Source organism: Eublepharis macularius, chromosome 1 (genome assembly GCF_028583425.1).
Source record: "Eublepharis macularius isolate TG4126 chromosome 1, MPM_Emac_v1.0, whole genome shotgun sequence".
Classification (NCBI taxonomy): domain Eukaryota; kingdom Metazoa; phylum Chordata; class Lepidosauria; order Squamata; family Eublepharidae; genus Eublepharis; species Eublepharis macularius.
The window spans coordinates 38,505,104-38,532,490 of NC_072790.1; the positions used below are offsets into that span (position 1 = coordinate 38,505,104).

Below are 27,387 nucleotides of genomic sequence, written 5' to 3' on the forward strand. Positions count from 1 at the left end.
TGCTTCTGTTGTTAGGTTTGCAATATGCAGAATAATGGGGAATAAAACTGAAGTGGAGTATACTAAAGTCCTCCTGGGAACCTTGTCAATGAACTAGAAAAACATACAGTTGTAAAAACCTTTCCTGCAATTCAATTACTTTAAGAGAGCAATCCCTCCTTCCCCCAATATCTACAGCGCTAATCAGCTTCTCAAAGCACTTAATACCAACAGTCATTCTGCTGGCTGAAAAGACTATTGCAACCAAAGTCCTCCATATAAGCAATTACTTTGTCCTTTGTTAGCCAAAACTCTCCTGGCTGCATAAACGATCTTCACTATCATGTTATTACCCTAAACCTTTTAGAGTCGTCAGATTCTAAGCCCCACTCCATTGTCTACAGAATGTACATCCAACTCTTTTGGGGGCTGCTGCACGTGTTTTTCTTAATTTTTTTATCAAACGGGTCAAATGTCAATATGGCCGTGTCTTCCTAATAAGAATAATCAAGACAGAAATGGATGCTCATGGAGGGTTACCATCTCTGGGTTTCGAAATTCCTGGGGAGTTCAAGGGTGAAGCCCGGAGAGGGCAGGGTTTGGGGAGGGGAGGGACATCAGAAGGGTATAATGCCAGGCAGTCCACCCTCCAAAGCTGCCATTTTCTCCAGGGGAACTGATCTCTGTCATTTGTAATTACAGGAGATCTCTAGGCCCCGCCTGGAGGATGGCAACCATACAACCATACACTCATGCCTGTTATGTTTTGCAGATCCCCTCCCAATTCAGGGACACATCAAGAAAAAAAACGGTCCATGATCGATGAGGTCCACAGGGCCGCGTTGGGGAGGACCCCCCGCGGGCCGGCCTGTGGGTCGGTGTTCAGGCGGAGTGGACGCCTCCCCCCCCCCACACAAAAAAAAACGGCAGGACAACTGAAAAGGTTCTCAAGGTCAGCTCAAACAGCTGCTTCCAGTCAACCTGGCAAGTCAGAAGGTGGCTGAATGGGATATGGATCATATCACACCTTTCCCAACTACAGTCTGTGGACACCAGCCTGCTTTACAGGGCGATTGCATGCAGAGTCAGCCACTGAAATCAATGGGTTGAGACAGGTAACGCTGGGCTGGGCTGTTAAACATGTTAATGTAATGGCTAGTAACAGCCTGTGATTGGACTGTGACAAGCCTGGCCAAACAGTGTATATTGTATAGTGGTTAGAAGGTTGGAGTAGGATCTGGGAGATCCGGGTTTGAATTCCCAGGCTGTCATGGAAGCTCACTGGGTGGCGTTGGGTCAGTTGCACACTCTCAGCCTAACCTATCTCACAGGGCTTTTGTGAAGATAAAATGGAGGAGAGCTGAGCAATGCAAGCTGCTTCGTGTCCCCGTTGGGAAGAATTAATCCATTGTAAACAGCAGGAGTCTTACTATTTCACAGAGAGGACTGAAGATGCAAAAGCTATTTATTTTGCATCCGCAGGGCTTGCAAAATGGAGATGTTCTGTCGGGCCTTTGGTTGAAAGTCAGTGAATTGTCCCCTTCCTGTCTGCCACATCCTATGCTTCGCTGGCAGCTGCCCTGGGCTGTGCTGCAGCTACGTACATGGTTTTTGAGATACTTATTACAGCCTGAGTTGATCATGGTGCTAGTTTTTTATATTGTTTTTACGGTTTTTAGATATGTATATGGTTTTAATTGTATAATATATGTTGTTAGCCACCCAGAGCCTAAAATAAAATAAGTAAAATATTTTGCTGTTCGCAGGGAGGGCAGGGTATAAATTTGATAAAATAAAATATTTTGAAGATTCAGAATTCAAATGTTGGCTCTGAGCAAAAATTCTAACCTGTGTTTTTTAAATAAACAGACATACATGACACTATAATTGACTTTGAACCTATTTCGAGCTATTATATGCATAAGTAATTCTTTTTTAGGTTGGGAGGTAGCTGGTCGAAAAGCTTTGTAGTTTTGCAGTTAAACGGTAGATCTATAAACATTAAAAAGTGCTTTTAGTGTGATATGTTTTCACACTTAGCTGTTTCAACATCATTCGTGATGAATTTGGTTTTTTAACTGGCACACACAGCTAATGTGAGCGGGTTTAATGTCATCTCAGTGGCCATTTTTCACTTTTTGGACGTATTGCTATAACAAAATCGAAAGGAGTCCAGTAGCACCTTTAAGACTAACCAACTTTACTGTAGCATAAGCTTTCGAGAATCACAGATGTGGGACGCATCTGATGAAGAGAACTGTGATTCTCGAAAGCTTACGCTACAGTAAAGTTGGTTAGTCTGTTCTTTCATAGACTCGATGTGCAAGCTCACCTGGGGAAAATTCCACAAGGCTTCTGCTGTCCCACAGATATCATCGGGTAACCAGTAACAAATATTAACTTGAGACCTGCACACAAACCCACCCAACCAGGCTACGACTCTCCTCCTACCATGGCAACAGCAACGATGCAGCAATGCTCAGCCCAGATACAAAAGCCACAATGTAAGCTTCTGTCAGGTTAGGGATGGTCACCAGCACGATCAAAAAGGGAATCATCCACTAGAAGCAAAGAAAAACAAGAGGAGAGGGAAACAACTAATCAGATCTGGTTTTGAACAAATCACCCTGACCAAAGCCGAAAGGCTTCATGGCCAAGTCCAGCGATCGCATGCCATTCAAAGGGAAGATGGTATCCTTAGGGTTGCCAGCCTCCAGGTAGCAGCTGGAGCTCTCCTGGTATTACAACTGGTCTCCAGGCCACAGAGATCAGTTCACCTGGAGAAAATGGCTACTTTTGGGGGCGGACTCTATGGTCCTTTCCCTCCCCAAACCCCACTTTCTCCAGGCTTCACCCCCAAGATCTCCAGGAATTTCCCAACTTGGAGCTGGCAACCCTAGGTATCATAATTCCAGCTTGGGAGAATTTGCCAAGAAACAGTCAAGGCTATAAAAAATTCTTCATTTATAACTCAGCTTTCAGTGACTTTTAAGGCCCTATCACAAGCAGTGTCCCACTCTCCTAAGTCCTATTAAAGGAGCAAATTATGGCCCCAGAAACCTATTTAAAGGAATCCATATTTGGGCCTTTACCAGAGTAATATCCATTGCAGAGAAAATGTGATGGGTGTTTGGAGCTTGTGGGCTGGCCGGTGTGAGTGTGAAAGGGAAAATAACAAATTTACACTTGGCTTAGGTTTCGAAAGTAAGAGTTCTTTACTATAGGGACTCTATACTTTGATAGGAGAGGAGGAGAGATAGGTTCCTGTCTACCTATCTAGTCTAAGGATGGACATGGATGGCAGGACAAGTCCTGCATCCCTGGTGCAAGATGGAGAGAAGGAAGTGTGACGAAGGTGGGAAGAGAAAGATGTCACGAGGAAGAAGTCCTGAGATTAGCAATCTACTCATCAAAAGATAACCAGAGCAGTAAACAGTAGACCTGACCTCTCTATCTTTCTAGCTCTTTGGTTTGTCCACCTCTGAAACTTGAGGAAAGGAACAGCGTCAAGTCTTCTTCTTCTAACAAGTCCATTGACTTCAATGTGCTCAGAAGGGTGTGACTCTGCTCAGGATGGCACAGTATTTAAGCACAAAATAAGGAGCCAATATGAAGGAGACTACATGTCTAATGCAAAGCAACAGAATCATTAGACACAAATTTATTTTACAACAATCTTACCTGATTGCTAAACATCTGTTGTTAGCAGTTTACTGTCTGGGTGAATAAATGTGACTGCGTGCTCTCTCTTTCTCATACACACACACACACACTTCGAACTATACTGAAAAACCTTTCCTTCTACTTAAGTCCGCCTAGTCATGGCATTGGCAGTTCCCCATTATAAAGCTGCAGCCACAATATTGATGGGTACATCAATATTTGCTCCTGAAAACACATGATGTCCAGTTGACATACTAAGAACGAAGGCACAAGTACGCCCATTATGTATTTGCTTGCTGCAGGGATTCACCAGAGAATCTGCTGCGTATTTTGGTCTCCTCTGCTCTGCATATCTACCCTAGAATAGCCATGTACACTCAACAGTGTTCGTGTCCTGTTAGGAAAGGATCCACCAATCATGTCAGATGGTGTGATGTGGCCTGGAAGAGCCCCTGCTTTGCATGCAGAAGGCCCCAAGTTCAATTCCTGGCATCTCCAGTTAGAAGGTAGCAGGTGATGGGAAAGACTGCTCAAAAATCCATAGAGCTGTTGCCAGTCAAGAGTCATCATGATACAGACCTTGACAGAGCGATTGTCTGACCAAATAGAAGGTAGCATCATGCGAGTGCCACGATCAACACAATTTAGAATTTGTTATGGGTGCACACTGGCTATTCGTGTGGGGTTCACGTCCTCTCCTGTTATCCAGGATGAGCCAACTAAAAAGCAGCTGGGTGGAGCTTGCTAACAAAGCCCCACCCCTTTCCAAAAAAGGACAATAATCTCAAGAACTCTGCCTATGGAATAAGCACTTCTTTTAACCACCAAAAAGAGACAGTGAACAAGTAAGTTTCAGGTGGGTAGCCATGTTGGTCTGTAGTAGAAAAGCAAGATTCGGGTCTGGTAGCGCCTTTAAGATCAACTAGATTTCCAGGGTATGAGCTTTCAAGAGTCAGAGCTCCCTATATTTGACGAAGGAAGCTCTGAATCTCGAAAGTTCATACTCTGGAAATCTGGTTGGTCTTTAAGGTACTACTGGAGAGAAAGTCCTGGATGGCCTAGAAGGAGTACACATATACCATACTCGCCTCAAGTCAGCAGTGCTCAGCAACAGTCTCGGCTTTACCACAAGAGAGCACTCCAACAATGCAAGACTGCTACTTCCTTGTGAACAAATGAATTACGACAAGACTGGCAGCGAAGTGTTCACCCACTCTGAAGCCAAAGCACTCGGGCATTTTTTAGACCCACACTGTCACAAAAATGGGACTTGATGGTAAAAAGGGAGCACGACCGAACACAGAACTGGCTCAGGCTAATATCCCAAAGGCTTTACATATACAACCAGTTCAGTAAGGGAAGCAAAGTCACAGCTGATTATGGTTATTCCCTGCCATTTGCAGGCAAATGGTTTCAGGCAGCCATTCCTCTTAGTTTTCCTATTAAACTGTAACAGGCAATCTAAGTTTCTAAAGTGTTATCTTCCTTACTGACACCAACACTCGATATACACAGCATTCATTAGCTGCTCCTGTGGGCAAGCAATTGCATGTATGCTAAACCACAGACGTGTGTAGAAACAGACCATTGGCCAAGGACTACAGAGCAAGCCTTTAGGAAGAATCTCATTTTAAAAAGGGTTCTCTGGTTAAAGGTCAGCATATCTGAAAGACCACCTACTCCCATATGAATCTACCTGAACACTGTAGTTATCTTTGGAGGCCCTACTTCAGGTGCCCCTGCCTTCTGAGATTAGGTGGGTGGCAACCCAGGACAAGGGCTGTTTCCACACGGCTTACCTTCTTCTGAAAACTTCAGAAAAACAGTGACTTTGCGCACGAAATCACGCCAGGAAGATGATGTTATTGCACGAAATTGTGTGAGAAGATACTGTTATCGCAGAAGACAGAGTCTTCTTGCACAATTTCACGCAATAACAGCGTGCAAAGATGCTGTTTTTCGGAACTTTTCGGAAGAAGGTAAGCTGTGTGGAAATGGCCAAGGCCTTCTGAGTTGTGGCACCAAAACGCTGAAACTCTCTCCCCATTTGTCCCCTTCTGTTACTGTCTTCTACCAGTGGTGAAGTTTTAATTTCACTTGGCATTCCCTCAGTGACCCCTTCTCTCTCCCTAATGATTTAACTGATTTTTTAAATCTTTTATATTGATTTTAAATTCTGGTTTTAAATTGTTTTAATGATGTATTTATGTGTTGGTTTTTAATGGCTTTTAAGATTTTTTTTGTTTTAAATTTGTTAGGCACCTTGGTGGCCCAGTTTATTTTGTAAATAAAAAAGAGTTTTATACAATGCAGAAAGGCTAAGCATTAAGGTTGAACACGGGACAACTTTTAAAAAATTGTTCCTTGTATGACATCAACCATAACCAAGCAGCGTGTTAGTATCAGTGTTAACCATGGCTAAGGACAGCCATGTGCTCCCCTTAAATCAGACATTATCTGGCTTAAAGGTCCTGGCTTAAAAGAAACCCTGGCTAGCCATAATCACAGTTAACACCAGTAACAACGAACTGCTTAACTGATGTTAAGTGGACGAATTCAATGTAGTATGACCAAGAGCATGCACACACATTTCTTCTGTTGCACTGTTGCTTTGGTCAAATAGACATTGCCCTACAAAACCAGTGTACCTGTGGTAAACATGCACATACCCCACACAACAATGCCTATTTAATATCACCTTCAACTCTGGGGGAAAAGAAAGCAAAACCCAACCGTTACCTGTTACATAATTCAGGGTTTTAAGAAACTGTAGAACAATAATAGTGAAGCATGCCTGAAGATATGAAAGTCATCCAACTTTATAACCACACCACCACAGCTTTGGCTTTTTAAAAATGATCGTGTGCCAATTCTGAGCACACTTAGGCAAAGTTGCGCATTTGAGGATGAGATGGAAAGAGGTGTAGAATAGTGTTGGGGAGAGCTGGTTTGGAAGCAAAAAAAGAGTTAGAATCTAAGCCCTTTTCAGTCATTTACTTTTTGGTTATTCCTATCTCATGTACCGAGATACAACTACATGCAAGATCTTCCCGTTTTGTTTGAACGGGACAATGTGTGTATTTTCCAGCTTTGCGATGCACAATCAGTAGCTCAAGTTTGTGCACTGCTCTGTTCAGTCCATATCAGAAGGACTGTGTTTAGCATGCTCTTCTGCTATGTGAAGTCGGAGCACCTAAAACTTAACAATGTGAAAAGCAATCCAGTGAGGAGAAAAATGTGATAAAAAGCCCTTTAGAGATTAAAAAACACTTCAAACAAATATCAAAAGAAAAGGCATTTTATGTATTCTTTATCAGAGAGCCAATCCCAAACACAGGTAAAATGAAAGAAGCCAAGATTTATGTCCAGTACCACCTTATAGATCAACAAGATTTTCAGGGTACCAGCTTTCAAGAGTCGCTTCCTTTGTCAGGTATTATCTTCTACAACTCAAATCTTGCAGACCTACATGGCTACTCCACTGAAAGAAGCCAAACCCTCAATGCTTGGGGTCTGATTCACTGGATCATCTGCTTTCCCACGCAACCCCATTGTGGATTGTTCTGTTAGGGGGAAGTGCAAAGGTATGATCATGTGTGATATGGACAGGCCTCTGTAATAGTTGCCCCTGACAGAGCGACTGTTTGAAGGTGGAACTGTATCACACAAGCAAATGTTCTGAGGTCCCAGAGCATTAACAACAACAACAACAACAACAACAACAACAACAACAACAACAACAACAACAACAACAACAACAACAACAACAACAACAACAACAAGCTTAATAAGCTTCATACCCCATCAGTAGAGGCTGATTTAAGTAGAGCTAGTACAGCTCATGCTAATGCCAGATGCTAAGCTGCCCCCCACCCATGTCTATGCAGCAATAACAACAACAACAACATTCAATTTATATACTGCCCTTCAGGACAACTTAACGGCCACTCAGAGCAGTTCACAAAAAATGTTATCATTATCCCCACAACAAACACACCCTGTGAGGTGGGTGGGGTTGAGAGAGCTAGAAGCTGTGACTGACCCAAGGTCACCCAGCTGGCTTCAAGTGGAGGAGTGGGGAATCAAACCTGGTTCTCCAGATTAGAGTCCCGCGCTCTTAACCACTACGAGCCAAGCTACAAGTGACACCTTACACAGGTTGGACACTTGTCAGCTAACCTCAAGTTTTGATGGGAAATGTAGGCATCCTGGTTTTACAGCTTGGCTCTCCATTACTGGCTCAAGGTAACATACTGAAGTGACTGCTTGAGGGGGTGATTTTAGCACCTGCAGCCCTACTCATGAGTCAGCAGTGCACAGTTTTTTTGGACTGTGCCCAAGGTGTGGTAGTGAGAACAGCAGTGTGTGTTCAAGATAAATTGTGGCTGAGATACAAAAAGGCCAGGCTGCATGTTGTGTCACAATGACCTACTTACGGAGATCCCACACGCTGCTTCCTTTTTGCCAAAATGCTGCAGGAACCATTGCCAGAACGGTATGCTCAGTACCGCTGACACCTATGAGCGATAAGAAAAACAACGGTCAACAGAGATGCACATAGTTTTACATTGAGGCAAGACTGGCATCTGATCAATGTGGATGTGTTTGGTCTAAAGGGACTGGAGTTCAGCCCAGTAACAAAACAAAACAAAACAAAACAAAACAAAACAAGGCAATGTTCTTTAGCTACTGTGGATATTTCCTAAGAGGAGGTTAATTGTGAAAAATGGTTCACCGATGGCTCTGTTAAAGGTACCCTTTATACCTTGGAGGTTATGACCCATGACCCCAGCTGAAGGGAGGGGGCAAATGTGTTAGTGTGCGAAGAAACTGGAATTTTGAGACCAGCAGAGATAGAGATAAAAAGAAACAAACAGACAGCTTTGCGCTGACTGAAGTACTTCAGAGATACACAGAATCGCTCTTTCTCTGAGGAGCCAATGCAGGATAGTGTATCAGTTGCCCTCCGGGCAAGACTCTTTGTTCCTTTACTTGTATATTTATAAGTAAAGCAAATATTTATTTACACATTTATACCTTGCCTTTCCTCATAGCTCCAGGCAGCTTGCAATACATAATTTAAAACAATAAAACCCCAAATACCCCTACCTCAACCAATATTACAAGAAACATTTCAGTGATTTTTCTTCCGCAGGAAACAAACACTGGTAGGCTAGGCCAATCTCATCATGGAAGCTAAGCAGGGTCAGCTCTGGTCAGTACTTGGATGAAAGACCAACAAAAAAGTATAGGCAAAGAGACAGGCAATGGCAAATCATCTCTGAACATTTCTTGCCTTGAAAACTCTACGTAAGTTGGCTGCAAAACAAAATCAACTGTTGCCCCTGGAACTTCTTGCCACTTGGAAAAATAGGGAGCATATAACACTGGTAATCAAGAGGATCAGACAAGAAGGAACTACCAGCACCAAACAGAATAAGGGTTCTTTTACCATCAAAGGGGGAAGGGCAGGCTACAGGGCCACCCAAGGCAAGCCTCATCACATTAATTTAATAAGCATCAGTCAAGAAGGTAATCAAACTGGGCAGCAAATAATTAGGTTCTCTCTTCCAAAGTGCCAAGTAAATTCCATGCCTGTCCAGCTTCCTAGCCCAAATTTAGCCTGTCTTTTTCACTGATGATATGAAATTGGCCTCCAGTACTCTGTGATATAGCAGGGTCTGCAGCCAATGCAAGAACATGGAGAAACACAATGTGAGAAGAGTAGGTATTGCATGGGCGAAACGTATGATGGGGTGATCAAGATACGCATGGTGTATCAGTTTGTTATCCTTCTAAGGCAGAACTAGTTTTCATAATGTATATCATTACGTATTTGCTGCCAATTTGTCCAGATCATTACTAAGTAAGGGAGGTTCCCTGAGTAGCAATACAGTTTCCTTAATTCCATGAACAGAGATTTTTTTCCACTATTGGCTATTTTGTCTTTGAATTAAATTTCAGAGATGGAACTAATTAACATTGTATCAGCTGTAGAAAATGTTACCACTTTTTGACCATTATATTACATGCAGACATGTGGCCTGCAGAGGAAAATAAAGCTTATTGCTTGGATCCTTTCCCCTTCCTTCTGCTTGCACATTGATGTCTTCCTTTGCTGCGGTGGTGCCCCGTTGTGCAGAAAGTATGTGGCACCAGAGGAACACCCTCTGCAATGGAGCACCACCTCTGCAAAGGAGGGCAGCATCATGCAAGCTGAATGTACAGCACCCAAGCCATAGTTTGCCATGTCTTGATTGCAGTGAACAAGCCGATCACTATGGTTGTTAGTAAAGAGATATCTGATTTGCATGAGGGACTTTTAAAAAAGCAACCCTATTTTTATTAAATGTGGGTATTTCTTGAAGGGGCATTTTATCTGCAGGGTTTGAGTCTCCGACTCGTGCTCCATAGGATATGGTATGTTCACGTGTGATAGACCCAGCAATTGCAAAGGTGAAGAGAACTACATAGATGGGGATGCTGACGATTTTCAAACTTGGCTCCAAGCAAAAAACAAGAATGGCAATATCAGAGCAAATAGTGTTCAATAGGAAGTAGCAAGAATGGTACAAAATGTCCAGGAAATCAACAGGGGGACAACTAGGATATGACTAACCACCTTTATTGCAGCATAAGCTGCTACTGGACTCTTTGCTATTTTGCTACTGCAGACTAACACGGCTAATTCCTCTGGATCTAGGATAGGACTGTGTTTCTTTGGAGAATAAATTGCCTTTCTTTAAGAAAATCACATGAACACAACCTACATGCACCCAGGCACATCATATCGTGAAAATAAGACAAGATCAATGTACTCAAGCCAGGAGGCTCTGCTTGGTCCACCCACTTACCAAGATGGTCATCACTAAATTCTGGAAGTGGCTGCGAAGACCGGCCGCGTGGGTACAAAAGAGGACAAAGTTGCTCTGTTCAAGCTTGCAAGTTGAAGACAGAACAAAATAAAATGGCAACAAAACATTAATTCAAATGAATGCAGACCAGCGCTGACTGATTTTAGTCAAGTGCCCCATTTATAATTCATGCATTTCCTGAATGAGAAAGCACACAACATTCGGCTGCTGTAACAATTAAAGCATATTGGTTTGCTGCCTTGGTATTACCTCAGAGCTTAATCAAAACCTTTAGCCTAGGCAGCCCACGTGACTCTTACATCTGCTTAGAGACACAAAGCGGGTGGGGGAGAGGGAGAAACAGTGAAGTGAATGGACATAACGCTCGGCTCTCTGCACAAATGTAAGGACAGAGATCACTTACTTGAAGACAAAAGCCACAAAATAGTACAGAAGTAGGCATGATGAAGGACCATGTAATAAAAACCAAGAACGTTCTAGAAGTAAAGCTATCCATGGTGGTTTGTACTCTACAAAGCAACAGTGTAAGGTGCGCAGATTTTTCTCCCTGAAGCCTATTTTGTCCCTCAAAAGATTATTCCTGGGGCTGCAGAACCCTCGACTGAGAGCCAAGCTACAAGTGATGAATTACACTTCCCTGGCAAGTGAACAGACTCACGTGTATTCCTCTCTGTTCACTTGCCATTCACTTGCTCTCCACTTGATCAAGTGGAGTGCAAGTGAATGGCAAGTGAACAGGGAGTCTGTTCACTTGCCAGGCAAGTGTCATTCGTCACTTGTAGCTTGGCTCTAAGACTTTTGAAGTAGCAGACCAGATTCACGTGGATTTTGAGAACTCTTTAAGAGGTCTGGTCTTCAACATATTACCTTAAAAACAACTGGTGACCACTATACTGCCTCCATGGCAAAATCTTTATAGCCACCAACTTCTTTCTCCACATCAACAATTTCAGCAATTAGTACAATCAGTTCATGGTGTGTCTTCTTTTGCAATGACATATCAGCTCTTGTCATGATCCTATTTGCAGCTTTCAAAGATGTGTTGGGGCAGCACCGCAGTTGCTCGAGTTGTCGAAGAGTGTATTATGATAAATACCATTGACCAGGTGATCTACAACCTTGTAAGGCTCTATCCATGACCTCCCCAATAACTGATCTCCAGACTTTGTGAGTAGTACCATTGACATGGTGAAGTCCTCTAGACGTTCCAGTCCAAGAAATGATGGCAAAAGCAAGCCCTGCAGATTCATCTTCTAACTCATTCCCCACTTCCTCCTTTTATTCATCCACTCAAGAGGTGTAAGTGAAAGCAGGCTTGGAAGCCCTGCCAATCAATAATTTTGACTCATGCTACTAAATGTTCCAAAAGGCAAGAAGGCATCGAACCACATGAGTGTAAATGTTCTTGTGCCAGCAGAACAGAACTTCCACTGGTGGAGAAAGGGTGATTTTTGCTATGCCCTCCCTCTCACTGCAGACCCTGATTTTGCTCTCCACCCCTGCTTTGCTGTTCCAGAGTGTCCCCCTAAACTCCAGGAGCAGAATTTCAGGGGGCTTTTGCAACAGGAGGTAGGAAAGACTTGTTCTGTGAGTTTCATTCTGCTCACAGTACTTTTGATCTAACCTACTGTCAATGGAAGCAACTTTGTTACTAGCAAGGTATGAGGACACGCAGATTATGTATGTGCTTTGAGGTTCCAGGAAAAGTGGTATATAAATATATTAATGTGGATAATGGAGAGCTCTTGCCACAGCACCAAGTCCTATGCATAGGAAGGAGAATTGTTGGAGGAACACCGTTCTGACTGTGCTTCAGTCCCACCTCCAAGTATAAGGGTTAAGCATGGCCGGAGGTGTGAGCTGAAGGGCTCTCAGCCCGTGGCTGGCAGCCATTGCGTTCAGAGCCATGAGCTGTGGAATCTGACTAGACAAAGATCTATTGTTGGTTGTTTTCAGGTTGGAGGGGTTATATTTTAATTTTGTTGTTGTGAGCCACTTCAGGTACCTTCAGAGAAGACTTGGATATACATAAAATAGTTTACCACCACACATGGAATAGAACATCCACTTATATCAGCAAAATCCCTTAAGGAAACGTGGCATATCTATCTTAATATGGACTTAATATGGATCCTCGAGTGGGATTATGTTATTTCTTATTCCAAAGAAAGCACCATGAGCAATATTCTCTAAGGGGAAATCTACAATTTCTGCGGTAACATCAGTGGTTTGTAGCCATTTGTGTGCACTGGAGTATTCCTATCAAGAGAGATGTGAGTTCTCTCATAGTATGGGTACAAGCTGGGTGGAGGCAAATCCTCTTATGAACTAGGATTACCTGAACTGCTGTCGAGATCAGGAGAAAAGATGCTGTAAGTTTCACATACGGTCCATACTTCATTGTGAGTCTGAGTCCCTTAAAGAAAGGAACTGTTTTGTTTGAACTTAAGGCGTAAGGATCTACAAGGAGTGGAATACGCGTCAAAAAATGATGTCAGATTCTAAAATGTATGTATTTTAATGATTTTTTAAAAATAAGGATGAAATACACTTACCATCTTTTTCTTTCACTCCAAAGAAAAGGATAACAATGCCGACAAGGTAGATTCCTCCTATGACCCCTGCTGCGATCATGTAGACATTTCTCTTTAAAAAGACAGAAGTGGGGTGGAGGGGAGAAAAAATATTTCTAACAAATTAACCGAGTGGGAAATTTTCTTATCCTATAAAGCACCCCCTCTCCCTCTGATATTTTAAAAGAGGATATCTAAGCAGAGAAATCTGATCCTTTAGCTATAGCCTCAGAGGACTGTCTCCCATACAGGAACACGGAACCTGGCAGATCAGTTGTACCATGTCTGTTCTATAAACCATAGACAGTAACATGCAAGTCTCAACTGTGCACTGTTCTTCCGAACACAGGAGACACTGACTGTGCCCATCTGTCAAAGACAGCTTCTCCCTGCACTGACAACACTTTTAAAAGCTGTCTATTACATCGTAGTTGCCCAGGTGTCACAGAAGATTAATGAAGACTGAGAGAAAAGTGGAAAGGTTGAAAGAGACTGACAACTACAATTTTGTTCTTTCTTTCCTTTTGGAGAAAGCAGGCCCTCAGAGAAAGCAACTCTGAAGTCAGGTTTTCTAATGCTGCTACTGCTGTGGAGGGCAAAAGAGAACTGAGGGCCAAGGTAAATGTGGCAGTGTCTCTGGGTCGGACCCAGGAATGCCACCACCATTTAAAAATCTAACATGAGGGTTTGATCCTGATCTGGCCCACAGCGCAGCAGGACCAGGTGCTTGCCCCTCCCCTGCTCCCTGCACCTTTTCAAGGTACGTGGAGGGAATGACAAGATTTTTTTAAATCACCCATGTTAAGACTTTAAAATGGCGGCAGCATCCCTGGGTCAGACTTGGTGATGCTGTCATGTTTACAGAGAGCCAGTTTGGTGTAGTGGTTAAGAGCAGTGGGACTCTAATCTGGAGAATTGGATTTGATTCCCCACTTCTCAATTGAAGCCAGCTGGGTGACCTTGGGTCAGTCACAGCTTCTCGGAGCTCTCTCAGCCCCACCCACCTCACAGGGTGATTTCCGTGAGGATAATAAAAACACACTTTGTAAATTTGTTATATATGTTTTGTCTTGTAAAGGCCAATGGCCATATACAATAAATTCACCTACCTAGCTTTGTAAACTGCTCTGAGCGTGGCATTAATTTGTCCTGAAGGGCAATATATAAATCAAATGTTACTACTACTACTACTACTACTACTACTACTACTACTACTCAGCCCTGAACGGAAAGGTGTAACTCCTCCTCCTCTTGGGCATGTGCAAACGGATTCAATGTCATGACCCCCTCTGACTCGGAGGGCTCTGAGGAACAGCCTGAGAAGCCAAGGACAAGGAACCAGGAGGACCAGAAGGATCAGAGAGGGCCTGATGCTGCAGAGGCACCTGCTACCCATGTTCCAGTGGCACCAGAGGCCACCCTGCCACTGGCCTCTGAGAAAACCACTAGGCCTCCACCAGGCAGAACACAAACTTGGGCCTGTGGCATCTCAGGAACCACTCTTACACCACAAGAGGCACTTGCTGACCATGTTCCACCCTGTCAGAATCTGCGAGAGAGACCTTACCACCAGTCTCTGAGAGAGCCACTAGGGCTCCACCAGGCAGGACATGCGACTAGAGGCCCTCAGGACACCACCACAAGAGTGGTGTCAGTGGAAGACCCAGGCTGAGGTAGCACAAAGGAGGTGAAGCGTCATACCGGCAGAGCGCAATCCCAACCTGGAGCTAGAACAGGGCTCTGAGAGAAGCACCGCTTCACAGGATCCTAGCCAAGGCACCGAGCCTCCACACCTACCAGTAAGTGCAGCTGAGCGAGATCAACTCCCAGCCTGTTTAGGCAGAGGCTTGAGAAGGCTGCACTGCTCAACCAAACCACTTGGTGGAAACCCTGTGTGCAGGCACAAAGCCCGTCAAGCGCGATGCACAGAGATCATGAAGAAGTCATTAGGATCCCCGCACAGAGTACGTGTGAAAGAACTGGATTTGTTCCACACCAGGAGTGATTCCGCACACGTTAGATAATGCACTTCCAATCCTCTTTATAGATCATTTGGAACGGATTTTTTTGTGTGCGGAACAAAAAATCCACCTCAAACGATTGACGTGCATTGAAAGTGCATTATCCAACGTGTGCGGAATCAGCCATAAAGTGGAACCAACATTGGGAATTCAATACAAACTGAACATTTAATGAATAAAAGGTCAAAATGCTCCCATGCAATGATTTAGGTCTCAACAAAGCAAGCTAGATCCATAATCCCCAATTCTCCACCCTTTTCTTTTCTCTCCCACCTCAAACTTTAACATTGTAAACTGCTTGGGAAGAGACCTTGGCGATTCTATATATAATAAGTACCAGATAAAATGAACACATTTCTTTTAGCTCAAACCTTATCCAAAGCACATGTTGGGAGACTTTATCTTGCCCCAAAGCGCAGCTGCCAGTCAGAACAGACAGTACTAAACTAGATGAACCAATAAAGGCAATTTCATATGACCAGAAGCGGAGACCCCAGACTCACCTGGGGTCCTGTTTGCTGCCGGCAGCCGGGGGGAGCACGGGGCCCGGGCCGGCCGCCATGTTCGAGGGCTCGCCCAGCATGCCTTGGGCGGGCCCTCGACCAATCCGTTCAAACCCCGGCCGCCCAATCAGGAGCGGCCCGGGTGGTGGACGGGGGGGCGGGGCCTGGCTGGCCGCGGGTTCCCCCTCTGGTCCGGCAGTCGGGTATTTAACCCGCGGCCGGTCCCGCCCCCCTCCACTTTGGCTCGGCGCGGCTCCAGGACACCCACCCACCCGTCCCCTTTTGCTGTTGTTGTTCTTTTGTCACAACTTGTAGGCGGTGGGCATGGGGTCAGATCCCATTTTTGGGGGGTCAGGGCCTAAGGCTCAGGCCCCCCATGGAGGGGATTCCCATAAGGAATCTTGGAGGTGAGGCATGGCGGGGCATGCCCAGCTCGGGGGCTGCCAAGGCGCCTCACTTCCAGGTGGCAGGGGAGTCACCAAAGGGTGTACACCGGGTGGTCTCCCCCTTAATGCCACTCCTCGGTCCCCCCCCTCAGCTGGCGGCTGGGGGGGGCTGGGGTCCATCAGCTGACAGGCGGGTCAGCTGATGCTATTTTGGGGGATCTGATCCTTATGCTGCGCCAATACTCCTCAATGCTGTTAATAAAGTTGTGGCCTGTTTTATCCCAACCTCTGGTGTGGTGTCAGTTATTCATGGGCTCACGGGGCTCCCCTGACTCGGCCATAGGCAGCAATAGCTATTTTTCTACATGGATGCTGTCTTTAAAAAAAGACAATGATACTGAACTTCACATCTATAACCTTGCCAATGTCAGTGGGCTACTGGAACATCTTTATTGGAATACCCTGCACATTGGAGTGAACTGTGTGATTCTGCCAATTCCCCCTTCTGTCTGCCTTTACACCACATACTTCAATATTCCTGAGAGTCACTTTGATTCTCGGAAACTGCAAAGGGTTTCCAGTGGGGAAAAGGGAACTGGCCAAAATCTCTTCCACAAACTTACTACGATCACAGTTCTTTAGAATGAAACACTTTTATTCCTGGCAACTCAAGGAGGCGTGCAGCTTACCCATTCCTATGGTGGAAGCTATTTCAAGGTGGGAACCACCTGCCAACCACAACTCCCACTGCCCGCTTTGCTAGAACATGTGGCAGTTGCCACATTGGGGAACAGTGCTCAGAAGAGCCACTGGTGACATATGAAAGAGCCACACATGGCTCCCAAGCCACAGAGAGATGAATTCATCTGTTGTCATGTCATTATCAAGAGAAATCACAATCATATCTATGCAATAGAAGATAACACATACCATGCAAACTCGCCCAAATCTTTTCAACAAATCTGTGCACGCCACATATACTTACTCTGTGAACCAGGCTGAAGAGGCTAGAACTGTTCTGTTGTAGGCTGGAAGAGTTCAGAAGGCCTACAGTTGAATTTTGGCTACAGTGATCTGAAGCATGAGCACTGGCGACTATCTGTCCCTGGAGAGTAGCTCCAATTAATGTCCCAAGAACCTCCACTGTGATTCCTAGAGACAGAAAAGAAATCTGTTCCATAAAACTGGCCCTATGCTGAGGCTTAACTTATAATGGCACTTATTCATTTCCAGCTTACAATGTGTGTCACCGAGTCCTAAATTCAATCGGGAAAGCTACTAGATCACTAGATTGTATACGATAGATGTTTAAAGTGGATGCATATTTTACTTCTTAGACAAAAGTGCTATGACAACTGAAGGTTTATTTAGCCCATTGGGGCAGGAGCTCTCCTAGCCAAGAGCAAGCTTTCTGGGTGTATTTGGATCAAGATGGATAGCTGTGTTAGTCTGTCTGTAGCAGCAGAAAAGAGCAAGAGTCCCATAGCACCTATAAGACTAACAAAATTTGTGGTAGGGTATGAGCTTTCATGAGCCACAGCTCACGAAATACACCTAGTACTGGGTGTATTTAGCTTCTGCTTAAGTTCAAACCTTGGAATACATGAATTTCTTCCCTGTTTGTATAGGATGAACACAGCTACTCTCTTCTGAGTAGTTCAGAAGTTCCTAGAATTTTCTTTCAAAGATGGGATCCAAAGAAAAGGTGTGCGAGTGTCATTTAGGAACAGAAGTATTCAGTCAGTGCAAAGTGAAAATCCAGTCATGGTCTCTTTGCACTGTAGTTCTGCGCACATATAGCCTTGCGCCCAAGAAGTGTGAAGTGCCTTCTGCTCACACATGGAACCTTTTAACATCCTATTCCAAAAAAAATTATTGAGGGGCCCTCTGAAGCAGCACCCCATGAGAAATGGTGGCCAGCACATCATATACTAGGATGACAAAATCAGTCCCCCTCATCCAGTTTATGCAAAAGCACCTTGTACAGATGCACAGTCTATTCCGGACCCAAGCCACAACATGACTGCAATATTCTACAATGATCATCACATAGGTTGTATCTGTTGGTTTAACTTGCATTTTTTGCTTGTACCTTGTACAGATGCAGTCTTTTCCAGACCCAAGCCACAACATGACTGCAATATTCTACAATGATCATCACATAGGTTGTATCTGTTGGTTTAACTTGCATTTTTTGCTTTTCTGAGGTTTTTTTTTACTGATTTTTTTACTGATTTTTTAAAATCAGTAACCTTGTCTCTTAACAACCAGAGGCGCTTTTAACTGAAGCTTTGTCAGACCAGAGGCCTGATATTTAACTGGCTTTCCCTTATTAAAACAAAATTGCAGATACCTTAAAGACTAACAACATTTATTCCAGTATGAGTCAGAGTTCACTTCCTTGGATACAAGAAAGAAAGTCATTTATCTCATTTTAAGATAGTTGCAGTAAGAGAGGGGGAAAGGGGAGGTGTTGAGCAAAGAGAAACCTGGTATCATAAATAAGGTGTGATTCTCAAGGTATACATAACTTACTCATTATCCATAGTTATCCATAATTATACATAACTTACCCAGAATGGACATGTTAAGTATAACTTGAGAACCACACCTTATTTGATACCTGGCCTCTCTTTGTTCAACTCCTTCCCCGCTGCAACTTTCTTAAACTGAGGTAAATGATTCTCTTTCTTGTATCAGAGGAAGTGAGCTTTGACTCATGAAAGCACATACTAAAACAGATGCTGTTAGTCCTTGAGGAGCTACTGGACTGCTGTTTTCTTTTGCTACAGCAGACTAACACGACTACCCCTCGTTTCCCTTATTCATCTGAAGAAATCTCTTATTAATCTGAAGAAATGAACACACATTTATGTCGACATGGTAGGAAGGACCTTTAAGAGAAGCAACTCCTCTTAAGACTCACGGTACGCGGTTGCTGAATCTCGATCCTTCTGATTGGTACTGAGAAACATGGTAAGAGCACAATACGGTACCTGGAAAAGCTATAAACAACAGAACATAAATACCAGTCAGGAAAGTATTTCAGTTTGGCACGCTGTCTTTCCTGGTAACCATAGGACACCTGTGTAGCCGGGCACAAGGACCTAGTTCATTACCAAGTGTGTTATACTGTTCTTTCCCAACCACCCAATCATTATTAAGTCTTTCCTAAAAGTTTAGGTACTAAGTACTAGATACTAATAAAAAGTACATTCTAAAAGCGCTTATAAATTATATGTCTGGGAGGAGTTCCACAGGACTTCTGAAGACTCATCTTGCCTTCAGGGGAGGAAAGAGAAGAAAAAAAATGTCTGGCAAGCTGCCCAGCATCCAGTCACTGGTCCTCCCCAAACTGCCACCCATAATCTTGCCCTGAGGGGGAGAAAACAGTTCACAAAAGCTGCCCTTCACTCAGTTCCTAGTGGTTGCAGCTGAGGTGACCTCTCTCTCTTGGCCAACAACTGTCACCACAGAGCTCCTGAACTGGATCAATCGTCTGAGCACTCTGTCACTAGAACAAACTATTATTTTTGTTGTCATTCGAGTCTTAATACATTGGAGATCCTTGCTGTCCAATCGAATTGGTTTTTGAATTTTGTAATCTGCCTTGAGTCTCAGCAAGAAAGTAGGGTTATAAATACTGCTGAAAATCCTCCTGAGTGAGTTGAGGAATACTGCAGTGTTGCGGCCTGGGACTCATGAAAATCCAACATCCTTCAAGGACCTTTCCTCCAGCCTGAGGAGACTTCCTCCATCTTAAGTGGCTCTTCATCCAATGAAAAGCTACTTAAGTTGGAGGAAGGCTGTTTAGGTTGGAGGAAGGCCTGAAATTGTGCTCAGTGGAGTGGTAGGAAAGGATAGTATCCACCCCAAAGTAAATAAATAAATAGAATAAAATTATTTTGGGGGTTAGGGTTAGGGTTCATACTGCTGAAAATCCTCCTGAGCGAGTTGAGGAATAGACTGCAATGTTGTGGCCTGGGACTCATGAAAATCCTGTCAAGACCAATCCACCTAATGCTTGATGAGGCAGCAGGAAGAAAATGCAATCACATGAAGGTTGCTAGGAATTTCACCACACTACTAGAATCCCCCTATTTTGTGGTGCTCTGATATCATTAGAGCCATTTCAAAAGTCTCCATTTTGAACAGCCGGCCACATGGATTGCTTCCTGTGCACTTGGAATTCCCTAGCTGCTTACTACATGCCCAGCCTGAACTGCTCAGATTATTGATTCCATCACATGTACAATCTGGACCCAGAGGCAGATCAAGGAACCTACAAGCAAATTAGCTCAAAGTACAAAGGTTACGTGAAGGAGCTGGGGCGAGGATGGGAATTACGGAGTATAAAAAGCTCTCAGCAAAATCCCAGGAGTGCGTCTATGAGAGCAGTCTGGCAACGGCATCCACTTGTGAAAGCACAAAGTCTCGTAAACTTGAATGGGCACAGGGGAGCCATTAAAGGCATGGGAGAGCATGAATGTACACGCATGTGTTCAGAATGTACATTAGACAGAAATATGCCTGAAAGCAGAGTCGTGAATAGCACTTTTGAAGAGTGGGATGCTCCTTCGAAGAATAAGAAATCATTCTAATGCATTGCACTTTCCTGACCTATTTCTATATAGGTCATACCAAGAAACTATCCAAAATGAACAAAGAATATTAGGTCCTAAGGATATTACAGAGCCCTTAATAGCTGCACCTCCTCTTAGAAAGATGTACGCTGGCGGCAGGAGGAAACTGAACAATCACTGGAGAGAAGCTCTCAGCTTTCAGCTTTGTGACAAATTATTCCATGCATGTACATGAGAGAACAAAAGGAACTAAGGAGCCAACAGTGCCGTTTGTAACTTTACAAAAACTACCCAGACATCCTCAAAATGTGGAGTCAGGCATGAGATTATTGGAACATTGTTGGCATTTTTTATTAAGCGTCGACACAAACTGCGTTGGAGTTTCATCATTCATGTTCACACTTGAAATCAAGTCACTGAAGTGCTCAACTACGTAGGACATTGAAGATCCAGAATCAGATCACCTGAGGTGTAATTTCACTTCCAGAAAAAGTGACCATGAAAAGGAAGAAGAGGATTTCCCCCAGCAGGTGAGAAAAAAGACATACAATACATATGCCTGTCTTTTTTCACAGTTGTGTCTAAATGCCATGTGGCTGTTGATTGAGGTTAATGACATGTTCGGGATTGATTTGGGATCCTGATTATTATTATTAACATTATTTATAGTCAGCCTTTCTCACTGAGATTTGAGGAAGATTACACAGTATAAGACAAATATGATCAACGGCTGGGATATCCAATGAACCATGTGGTCTAGAGTTTGCATATCAAAAATCTAACAGGCAGAAGTCTGAAAACAGAGCTAAAAACCAAGCATAAGCATTTTAAAACATGATGGGTTAAACGATGCAGATGTTACATCGTAAAAGCAACTTACAGCAACAGACAGTACACAATAGTACAGTCTATAGTCCCTATTCCTTCACCAGAGCATTTTCTCAACCATTTCCTTACAGCACAACCCTCTTTCCTGTGTAAAAAAAAAAGCTCTCCTGAATAATTCAGTTTTGCAGTTTGTAAAGAGTCAGGAGAGCGGGAGTCTGACTCGCCTTATCAGGCAGGCCATTCCATAAGGTGGAATACAAGCTCACTACAGAGAATGAGTGTGTACAGTCCGTTGTTGATTTTGACCATTTGCAGGGTGGCACCTACAGAAGGCCCTGTTCAGGTAAGTGAAGATGCGATGGCAGAGCATAGAGAGCATAGGGGGTTCTGCAGATATGAGGGGCCAAGCCCACGAAGGGCTTTGTATGTGACAGCCCAAACCTTGAACTAAAGCTGGCAACTGTTGGATAGCCAATGGAGTGACTGCAGAATGGGAGCAATATGCATGCTATGCCTAGACCCTCACGAGGAGGGCAGAATAAAAATCTAGAGTAAATAAATAAATAAATAGGCCCTATAACAGTGATGGCGAACCTTTTTGAGCCCGAGTGCCCAAACTGCAACACAAAACCCACTTATTTATTTCAAAGTGCCAACACTGCAATTAAACCTGAACACTGAGGTTTTAGTTAATAAAAAACAACTCATACAGTTGTCCGAACTAATTAACATCTCTCTCTCTCTCACTCACTCACTCAGGAGCCACAAATGAAAGTAAAGCAAGTTAAATCAAAGCAGTTTGCCCTTCTCTACACCAGCAGCCCTGCTTGCAAGCACTCTCTCTCTCTCACTCAGGAGTCACAAATGAAAGTAAAGCAAGTTAAATCAAAGCAGTTTGCCCTTCTTTACACCAGCAGCTCGGCTTGCAAGCACTCTCTCTCTCTCTCTCACTCTCTCTCTCACTCACTCAGGAGCCACGAATGAAAGTAAAGCAAGTTAAATCGAAGCAGTTTGCCCTTCTTTACACCAGCAGCTCGGCTTGCAAGCACTCTCTCTCTCACTCTCTCTCTCTCACTCACTCACTCAGGAGCCACGAAGGAAAGTAAAGCAAGTTAAATCAAAGCAGTTTGCCCTTCTTTACACCAGCAGCCCGGCTTGCAAGCACTCTCTCTCTCTCTCTCACTCACTCAAGAGCCACGACTGAAAGTAATGCAAATTAAATCAAAGCAGCTTACTCTTCTTTAGAAAGCCTGCCCCAGCAGCCTGGCTGCTGCCTCCGCTTCCTGCTGCTAAAGAGACGGGCAGCAGGGAGGCAGCCTTGAGGAAAAGGAATCACATGGGCAGGGCCAAACCCCATGTGATCTCTGCTCAGAGCTACTGGAACGCCGTTTCAGGCGTTCCCCCTCCAAATGAGCCCTGGACCTAACGATCGGAGACTTGGCTCGCATACCCACAGAGAGGGCTCTGCATGCCAGCTGTGGCATACGTGCCATAGGTTCACCATCGCTGCCCTATAATAACTGAGCTGTAGCACTCTACATCAACTGGAGTCTCTAAGCTGACTTTGAGGTGAGACCAATGTCGAGTTCATTGCAGAAGTCTAGTCTTAGTGTTATGGTGACATTAATCCAGGGGGCCTGATCAGCCGTGTCAAGGTAAGGGAGCATCTTCCAGGTTAGGCTGAGTTTGTAGAAAGCCTTTTTTTTTTTGCAACTGCATTAACTTGCTTTTCCAACAGCAATGCTGGTGTGAAATATAGCTCGTTCAAAGTCATCCAGAGATTTAAACTCAATCCTATCCATAAGACAAACACTTCAATCTACATGTTGGGTCAGACATTGTCTCTTGTTCATCAGAGAGGGAATGTCCATCCAGTGGCCAAACAAGACCCTTTTATTATAACTAGTGTGAGCACTGATCAACTTACTGTAGTTAATGACTGGAAAAGGCAATAGAAAGCCAGATACCACATAACTCTTCCAGTTATGAAGGGAGGCAGGTACCACATAAAGAAATAGGACACGACGGTGAGAGGAGTACAACCCAACATCCTGGAATATAAATATATGTAAATATAAATATGATGCACATAAAAACAGGTACAAAGCATTTTTAAAGTGAAAAATTGAAACAGAGATAAATTCTATCTGGATAACCAGTTTTGTAACAATCCGTTCAATATTTTAAGACAATAAAGTTGGAGCCTTCCTTACAATTGTAGGAAGGCTCTTCCATAAAATAAGTGCAGCCACAGAAAAAAGCCGTAGGTCTAGCTGGGACTGATTCTAGCTGTATCTGAAGAAGTCAACTGTGGCTCACAAAAGCTCATATCCTACCACAAATTCTGTTAGTGTTATATGTGCTTCTAGACTCTTGCTCTTTTCTACTCCTTCAGGCGGAATAAAATGGCTACCCATATTGATTTATCCTACAGGATGATAATTTAAAGATTATGAAGGCTTTCAAACCCTTTGGTTTGCTTTTTGGGTATTACTCAGAAATTATGACGTTAAAACACGTTATGACGTTATGACGTTAAAACACAATCATTCTGGTCTTTTTGAAATTAGAGAAAGTATTTTTTAAAGTAAAGGGAAAGAAGATTGACTAGTAGTGATTTACAGGAGAGAAAGACAAGGGGTTACATTCAGGGGCAGGCCTGAGGTATGCTATAACTCAAATGCTGTCCGCCCAATGACAGTGCTGTAAATCTCTCTCATAAAATCCTTCAGCCAAGCAATATCTTACAGGGACCCTGCAAGACAGTTGTCAAAGAGGCCATACCTCTGCGTATATGGGCTTTCTGTTACTCCAACAAAATTCATGGCACAGAATTCAGTATTGGCCTCCCGAAAAGGCTGGCACGTGCTATCGTTTTTCGTTTTAAGAGCTCAGGTTTAGAACTGGACGATTAGAATGCCTTGTTCATTGGGCTTTCTAAAATCCCTGGTGTGATACTTTCATGCTATCTTGTGTGTTTTATTTCATTCCAGTAAATTCCACACACACCTATTCTGTTTTGTATCTTTTAATGTCACAACATTTCCATTCCCACAATCCCTCTTGAAATTTGGAGCTGGGTGGTCTACTACTGTCTATGATCTTTGGCCAATCCCACCTATATTACTACGGTTACTACTGTTGCTGCCACTACGATGAAAACTTCTTCCATCTTTCTTTGAACACACAATACAAGCTCGCTACTGCTAAGTTTTTAAATGTACAAGAACAACTATACAAGAGGAGACGGATGTAACCTTACTGTGGTCCCCTTTTAGTCAACCCAATGGTTTATGATACTGAAACTGTTTCTGCACCTGTTTATTTCAGTGAAATGGACTCTAGGGAAACACAGATTAGCTCTTAAAAATGACAATTAGAGTGGATAAACTGTATTTCAAACAAGCTGTGTAAAAGCCAAGAGACCAAAGCTTTGTGTTTTAAGCATGATAAACAGATGCAATTAATTCCTCAGTGCATGGCCTCTACCGACAGCAGAATTCTCTAGCGTTATTGTAAAGCAGCCACTATACAATGTAATTAGGTGACCATAGATTTAAAAAAATCTGAATGGACAATTCAGTTTAATTCCTTCAAAATTCTGCTGATCTGCACAATCATCATCTATCATGTCATTTATGCTCTGTACGTCCTCTGTGTGTGTGTAGTGAATTGCAAAAAAGGTAGAGCTCAAGAGAATGTTAGCTCAATGCACTAACTTTTTTTTCATCCTGCAGAAAACATTACTGGAGGCTGGATGCAAAAAGGAGCAACTAAAACAGCAATATTTGGCCTTTGTGGCCACAATTCATAGCTCTCATACAAGGTCAACACTGACTGAAAATAAGAGGCACATGAAAGACTGTGAGAAAATGCTATCCAAGGCAGCAATTTTGTACAGCTTCAATTTATGAAACTCAAGATATACATTAGACTTGTGCATGCAATCTGTTAAGGGATTTTTTTAAGGCTCTTTCACCTATTGCCCTATGTGTGAGCACAATTGAAGCTGAACACGCACACAAGAGGCAAATTTGCCTCAGTGGAAGATTCTTTCTCCCTTGCTTCTGGGATTAAACTACAGGTCCGCTCAATCTTGCAGTGAGGCGAGAAAGTTCCTTTTAACTATAAACTAGAGATGGGCATGAAATGGAAAAAAATTAACTGTGTGGTTCATTGGATTTCACGAACCATGAACTTTCACGAACCTGCCCCGGTTCGCAAACTGGTTTGTTTGGTTCGTGAAAACGCCACATCCAGTTCAGCAAATTGTCACTTCCAGGTCAGCAGAAGGCCACTTTCCAGGTCAGCAGAAGGTCTGAAGAAAGTCCATCCCCTGTTACCTAGGAAACTGACTGATCAGCGCCAGGCTGTCTGCAGTGACAAACCAAAACACGAAGCAAACGAACCAGCCTAAAATTTGTGGTGGTTCGTCAGAAATGGGCTCTGACGAACCACTGGTTCATGAACCACGATCTGGCCCGTTTTGTGCCGCATTTTGGTTCGTATTTCGGTTTGTGCCCATCTCTACTATAAACATTTTCTCTGGTTTTTACTTTCCAACTAAAACTTTAACATTGACTGTGTTATTTCTCAGAAGAATTTTGAACCCATGACAAAATTGTGACTTCAGCATTGAAAAGTTTATATTACAGAATGATCTGACTGCCCTGTCAATCAGAACCACCAAGTGCCATGTATCATGGGGAATTATTTGTTCTAACCTTCGATCTTTTATTCTGTAAACAAATAGCAGTTATTCTGTAAACAATCAGTAATGAAGGGTATATAGGGCCCTCCAATGCTACTGGTCTTTACACATCTCCTAGAAATGGAGAATGTGTCTGAGGTTATTCCATGTAAGAAATAAACCCACTTTTTTTCTGTAATCACTTTGTTTGGTGTCTTGAAATATATATGGGGTAGTGGTAGTAGGGGACTTACAAACTGGAAACAGAGTACTATTACAAAAATTCCCCTTACATAATCCTAAAACATATTTACCTAGGAACAAGTCTTACTTAGCTCTGAGTAACAAGCAGAGGACCAAGTTGCACACGGTCCTAATTTTGTGTTGGCTCAGGCCCTCATTGTTTTGGAGGCTTTTGCCGCTCAGTGTTTTTATTACGGACAGCATCCTACTATGCAGTTTTTGCATCATTTAACACATCATGCTGATACTTATGCTGTGCTTCAGTTCTGTTTTCAGATTAGTGGTTGATTCCAGATTTCTACAATACAAATCCTATGGCACTGTTTCACTGGATGTCTCGACTGTACTGATTACTCTGTGTAATTCGCCTTGAGTCTTAGTGAGAAAGGCGGACTATAAATAACATACTCTAAACAATAAACACGGCTGCAAAACTCTGAAAAAGGGATTAAAAGTGAAAAAAAACCCACAATCCTTTTTAGGGAAGAGGCACGCTTGCAGAACACAAAGAAAATGCAAGCTATGAGCAATGAATAAAATCAACGTAATGGTTATTCTGCTTACCAAGGCATGAGTCGGCCAATTTTGGTCCATTTGCTTTTGCTAATAAAAAAGCCAGCGACAGGATCTGCAACAGCTCCACAGGCTTTCCCAACAAACAACACCAGGGAGGCATGAAATGGAGTGATCTGAAAGGCCAAAGAGCACCGCCACTTTACAAAAGGCTTCTGTGACAAGACAATTAAACAGCACAAAGTAACAGAGCCACACAACCAGATTTCAGTGCATTAAAACATGGCAAAAATGTTGTTATTGTGCATTATGAGTGGAGATTGGCTAGCTGACTCTAAGCTTTATTTTTGATCATTTGTTCCGGTTTGACAGCCTCTAATACTTACCAACCTGTGTTGTTGTGTACATATCTATTTAAAATATAATTAAGGCACTTTTCAAAAGGATACCTTCCTGCTATTCCATCTTATTAAAGGAACAGGAAATTAGCAATACACTGCTAGCAAAAGGCACACAGAGATTCATAAACT

The 27,387-nt window shown here is 43.3% G+C and overlaps 1 protein-coding gene across 3 annotated transcripts in view; it reads right to left on the bottom strand.

Annotated features, from left to right (window-relative positions):
• The window catches only part of MFSD2B (MFSD2 lysolipid transporter B, sphingolipid), a 43,260-nt gene that overhangs the window by 6,854 nt on the left and 9,019 nt on the right, over positions 1 to 27,387 (bottom strand). For all 3 annotated transcript variants that reach the window (XM_054975397.1, XM_054975316.1, XM_054975242.1), the window contains 9 exons: positions 26,909 to 27,033; positions 23,339 to 23,462; positions 18,927 to 19,005; positions 16,986 to 17,152; positions 13,073 to 13,163; positions 12,856 to 12,977; positions 10,497 to 10,580; positions 8,079 to 8,159; positions 2,431 to 2,540 (listed from right to left, as the gene is read on the bottom strand). In XM_054975397.1, coding sequence (XP_054831372.1) covers positions 2,431 to 2,540; positions 8,079 to 8,159; positions 10,497 to 10,580; positions 12,856 to 12,977; positions 13,073 to 13,163; positions 16,986 to 17,152; positions 18,927 to 19,005; positions 23,339 to 23,462; positions 26,909 to 26,916 — 866 coding nt within the window. In that variant the 5' untranslated portion in view covers positions 26,917 to 27,033. The remainder of the gene's footprint in view (positions 1 to 2,430; positions 2,541 to 8,078; positions 8,160 to 10,496; positions 10,581 to 12,855; positions 12,978 to 13,072; positions 13,164 to 16,985; positions 17,153 to 18,926; positions 19,006 to 23,338; positions 23,463 to 26,908; positions 27,034 to 27,387) is intronic.